At 36.2% G+C, this 4,845-nt stretch overlaps 1 protein-coding gene across 1 annotated transcript in view; it reads right to left on the bottom strand.

The window, feature by feature from the left end:
• Nucleotides 1-3,068: 3,068 nt before the first annotated feature.
• LOC107758843 (kinesin-like protein KIF19) overlaps nucleotides 3,069-4,845 on the bottom strand; it is an 11,639-nt gene continuing 9,862 nt past the window's right edge. The window contains exons 16-18 of the mRNA XM_016576671.1: nucleotides 3,756-3,927; nucleotides 3,433-3,540; nucleotides 3,069-3,323 (exon numbers count right to left, since the gene is read on the bottom strand). Of these exons, the coding sequence (XP_016432157.1) occupies nucleotides 3,163-3,323; nucleotides 3,433-3,540; nucleotides 3,756-3,927 (441 nt within the window). The 3' untranslated portion in view covers nucleotides 3,069-3,162. The remainder of the gene's footprint in view (nucleotides 3,324-3,432; nucleotides 3,541-3,755; nucleotides 3,928-4,845) is intronic.

Here is a 4,845-nt window from a genome sequence, read left to right as displayed (position 1 = left end):
GTCATCCCAGTGAACTATTATGAAGAATATGATAAATAATGTTCCCAACAGAAGGAAAAACTGAAGCTGTCTCAGCATTTTCACTGGAAACAGAAACTAGAAACTTGTAACATTATCATCACTGGAATGAGTCAAGTTGAGAATTTTGGAGAAAAACACAAAAACAAGGAAATATACAAGTTTAAATTCAAAATCTACTAAATATGAAAAAAAATTTAAAATATGATCCATCACTCACCTACATCTTGTCTTCTTGTCCTAAACATTTCAGAATGTTCCACATGCAAAATATTAAGGGGGTAGGAATGCTTGAAGTTACATATGTAAACTCACAGTAGGGTGTGAAAACAGGAGAAAAACGCTCCGCCTTTCAGCCAGAACTAAATAATATGCTGTTATTCCAGAAGGTTCAAGCTCTCTACTACAACAGGAAACCACAGCTGAAAATAAACGGAGCAGCTTACAGTGTCGACTTCAGAATGACAAAATATTTTACCACCAACAGCACTGTCACAAAATAACTCTTAAAGAGTTATTTTATTTCAAAATAAAATTCAAGGGTTCAATCGTGTACTCTGTTACAAATAACTGAACCCTGAGATCGAGTGGCTTCTCGCCGGATCTCAGAGGGATTGTTTTTACAGTATGTGAAGGAAAAGGGAGACACATCTACACACAGAGATTACTCTTATTCATCAACTTTTATTTATTTATTTTTTATTACTTTAAATTAAATGGGAGTCAATTTAGATTAAAAAATGTGATTTTCATTTTCTTTTATTTACAATTTCTTTATTTTCATAATTTCTCCAAGTTATTTATTTTTTAAATATCTTTTTGTATCTCAATTCTGATACGGTTACATTATTGTGGTTGTATTAATAGGCTATAATATAAGTGCTTATTAAATAACGCTACATCTATTTGATTTAACTTAACTTTCATATGAGAATGCATCGTTCAGGGGATCTGTTCACTTGAGGTGGTGGTACAGAATAACATGGCGTGGTATTGGTATAAGGTTTAGATAACAGCATCATGCTGTGGTATACTGATACAGTTATCATCTATTCCAATGCAATATAAAAATGTAGATTATTTATCAAATAGTTGTACTGATACATCATTAAAGCTGCAGTCCGTAAGTTTTGCCTCTTTGTCGCCATCTCTGTTTGAAACCTGCAATTGCAGTTATTTGCGGAATTATCTTCTTTATGTGGTTGTGCATCGGCACGGCTCCTCAGTGCGGATTAATCTAATGTTTTGCGGTGTAGGTGTGTGTGGGCTGTTAGTGAGCGCACCAGTGTGGATATTCGCTGTACTTCGGAATTACAGATAGGCTACGTCTTGGAAGTATGTCCAAAATAAGAAGTCCCACTGAAAAATGTCATCTGAACAAGTAAGTAACATGTCTGCCAGTTTTGTTCTGACCAACTGAAAAAATAAAAAAGTTTTACAATAAATCGCACTGTTACCAATGGTGATTAAATCTTAACGACTGCAAACTTTAGTTCAGATCACGTCAAACCGTGCAAATGATTATTGTTATACTTTATTCTCAAATTGTTAACATCAACATTGCGTGATTACCTGTAGATTTCAATTTCTGTACAGTCAAATCTCTAATTGCCATACCATTTGAATGCCATCGAAAGAAATTGTTCTTTTAACCTCAAAAATCAATTTAATGTTCCTTAGAACTCGTTCTCTTTGAAATACAAATCTTTTGTAAGTACAGTAGGCCTAATCCCACGTATCTGTAATCAGATGAACATTTACAACTGGAATATAATCTAATTTCAGTCACTTACATGCGTTTCATTACTATCATGCACCGTTTAAGACTCTTTATTCTCAAAATGACAAGTTTAATTATTCCAGCTGCTGTAAGAAGAGGCTAAAAATGATCCGTCACCTGCAGCATCCACACACGCGAAATAGCCTACTAACCGGGAGTCCTTCTTTATGTATACAGACATGACATAATGACGCAAAGACGAACGACCCGAACGTTATTACAAGCTTATACCGGTGTGAATCGGGCTTTTGATAATTTTTCAAAAAAGAATCCATATTCTAGGCTGTATAACAGTTTTGCCTGAGTTTGGAAAACAGTTCTGTACCTGTAAAGTGAGAGACAGGGTTTTTCACTTTAGCTACTGGGGGTGTTGCAGGGTTTCCAGCACCACTGTTGAGTAGCTGGATCACGTTTAATGCTGGTCGCACAAGCCGGTTGTCTGAGATGCTCTTCAAAGCTGGATATCTGGAAGGGTTTTGTCTTGGTTTTTGTACGTGCTGTGGTAAAAACAGATCAAATTAAGCAGCCTCTTCGATAATCTAAGTTGACATTTACAGTTTCCCCCATCTTTTTACACAGACACCTGTTTTCTCAGATTAATTAGGTTATAATTTCTCATGCAACCCACTGTAAAAAAACACAAAAGCACACTAAGGCCGCGTACCCACCAAAGCATTTTTAGCCATTTGAAAACGCCCAGCTGTGAGCGCTTGAGAGCGCAGCGTTTTTTTAAATAGCCTACTAACCGGGAGTCCTGCTTTATGTATACAGACATGACATAATGACGCAAAGACGAACGACCCGAACGTTATTACAAGCTTATACCGGTGTGAATCGGGCTTTTGATAATTTTTCAAAAAAGAAAGAAAAAAAATTACGGTATGTGAATTTAAACAGCGATGTAACCTGATGTTGTTCAACACCAGACACACTTAGTTTCACTAAGGTTGATCAGGGATCAGTTTGTGCCCTTGTCAGTTTGGTTGGCTTTTATCCAAAGTTATTCACAGCAGTTATTAATCTCCCTGGGAGAAACCAATATGGACTTTGACACTTGACATTTTTATATAATTATTTTATTTTTTATTAAATAAATGAAGCCATAATCATTTCATCCGTTTTGAGAAGTTTACTCAGTACATTTAGAGAAAAATTAAGCTATTCTGAAACATGCTTTACTTCCAAGCATATGTTTATATACATTTCTATGCTTTCATTTCAAATAAATTTGCTTCGAAAGATTCATCAACATTTTTTTATGTATTGTCAGTTTCAAAGCAGAGACAAATAACTTGCATAACATAGTCTCAGCTGTATATTTTAGTGCAAAAATAGATATGTTCTTTTGTATGTGAACGAAAAACTCAGACATATGACTTTTTTACAGTATGTTTGTTTTTTTGCCGTCCTTCATTCTTTCTGTTGACATCGGCCATTCCTTTTTGTCTAGGATTTTCATTGGTGGACTTCTTGTAATTGCCTGGTTGCTGTAGGAGATTGCTGGAGTAAGAAACATCTCCTAGGCCTAAAAACATTTTTGTTAACTTGGGTTGGACTACAAAACTTCACATCCTGCCAACTAATTTCACAATTAAAAACAAAACAATGTTGCTAAATAGCAAGAAAAAAAATACCTTGCTGTCGTTTGTAGGCTGTCTGTCCTCGTTTGACATCTGAGTGTTTTTGATGGATGGTGCTGGGTGGTGTTCCCCTGATCTCTAACTTCTCAAACTGCACTTCACCTAAATTCATATTGAAAAAATCATTTTTAGGCCTGTTTCACAGATCTACAGCATGAAAGCGGCACACACTGATTTTGGCACCCATATAAAAAAATGGAAAAACTCAATTGTGGCAACAGATGAATCACACAAAGTTCTCCATTTTCTAACAAAGATTACATCCATATTCTAGGCTGTATAACAGTTTTGCCTGAGTTTGGAAAACAGTTCTGTACCTGTAAAGTGAGAGACAGGGTTTTTCACTTTAGCTACTGGGGGTGTTGCAGGGTTTTCAGCACCACTGTTGAGTAGCTGGATCACGTTTAATGCTGGTCGCACAAGCCGGTTGTCTGAGATGCTCTTCAAAGCTGGATATCTGGAAGGGTTTTGTCTTGGTTTTTGTACATGCTGTGGTAAAAACAGATCAAATTAAGCAGCCTCTTCGATAATGTAAGTTGACATTTACAGTTTCTCCCATCTTTTTACACAGACACCTGTTTTCTCAGATTAATTAGGTTATAATTTCTCATGCAACCCACTGTAAAAAAACACAAAAGCACACTAAGGCCGCGTACCCACCAAAGCATTTTTAGCCATTTGAAAACGCCCAGCTGTGAGCGCTTGAGAGCGCAGCGTTTTTTTCAGTTGAGACGCTGTGGTTGCTATGATATGGAATATCTGCTGAAGTAATATGGCAGATGCATCGAGAATGAAATGTTTCTCCAAGCATTACTTTTTTTTAACAATATTATGGTAGTCTGGCTATTCCATCTGGTAAAGACATAAATACTCGGAGACAAGCAATATTCTCCATTGTTGTTCTGTCGTAGTACAAGCAGGGTGTGAGGCTTGGTCGGTATTAGTCCCACCCCTTCTCCGCTGTGATTGGTTAGCTGACTAAAAAGTGATAGTGATAAGTGCTGCATTTTACCCAAAATTGAACATTCTTCAACTCGCCAAGAAAAAACGACCAAGCGCTCAGCATGAAAAAGACACTGAGTGCACGGCACGCTCCTGGCATTTAAAAAAAACGCAGTGCTCCCATTTAAAAAATTTGCTAGCTTCGGGAAACAAGGCTTTGGTGGACACATGGCCTAAAAGTGGTAGCTTGTTTGGGATTTGGGGTAAGACTTTTTTTTTTTTTAATGTTTTTGAAAGAAGTCTCTTTTGCTCACCAATGCTGCATTTATTTAATAAAAAAATACAGCAAAACCGTAATATAGTGAATTTTTGTTATTTAAAATAATTGTTTGAATATATTTAAATATATTTTAAAATGTTATTTATTCCTGTGATGGAAAAGCTGAATTTTCAGCATCATTACTC

Source organism: Sinocyclocheilus rhinocerous, unplaced genomic scaffold (assembly GCF_001515625.1).
Source record: "Sinocyclocheilus rhinocerous isolate Xijiao unplaced genomic scaffold, SAMN03320098_v1.1 scaffold1435, whole genome shotgun sequence".
NCBI lineage: Eukaryota > Metazoa > Chordata > Actinopteri > Cypriniformes > Cyprinidae > Sinocyclocheilus > Sinocyclocheilus rhinocerous.
This window is presented reverse-complemented; position numbering and strand designations above follow the sequence as displayed.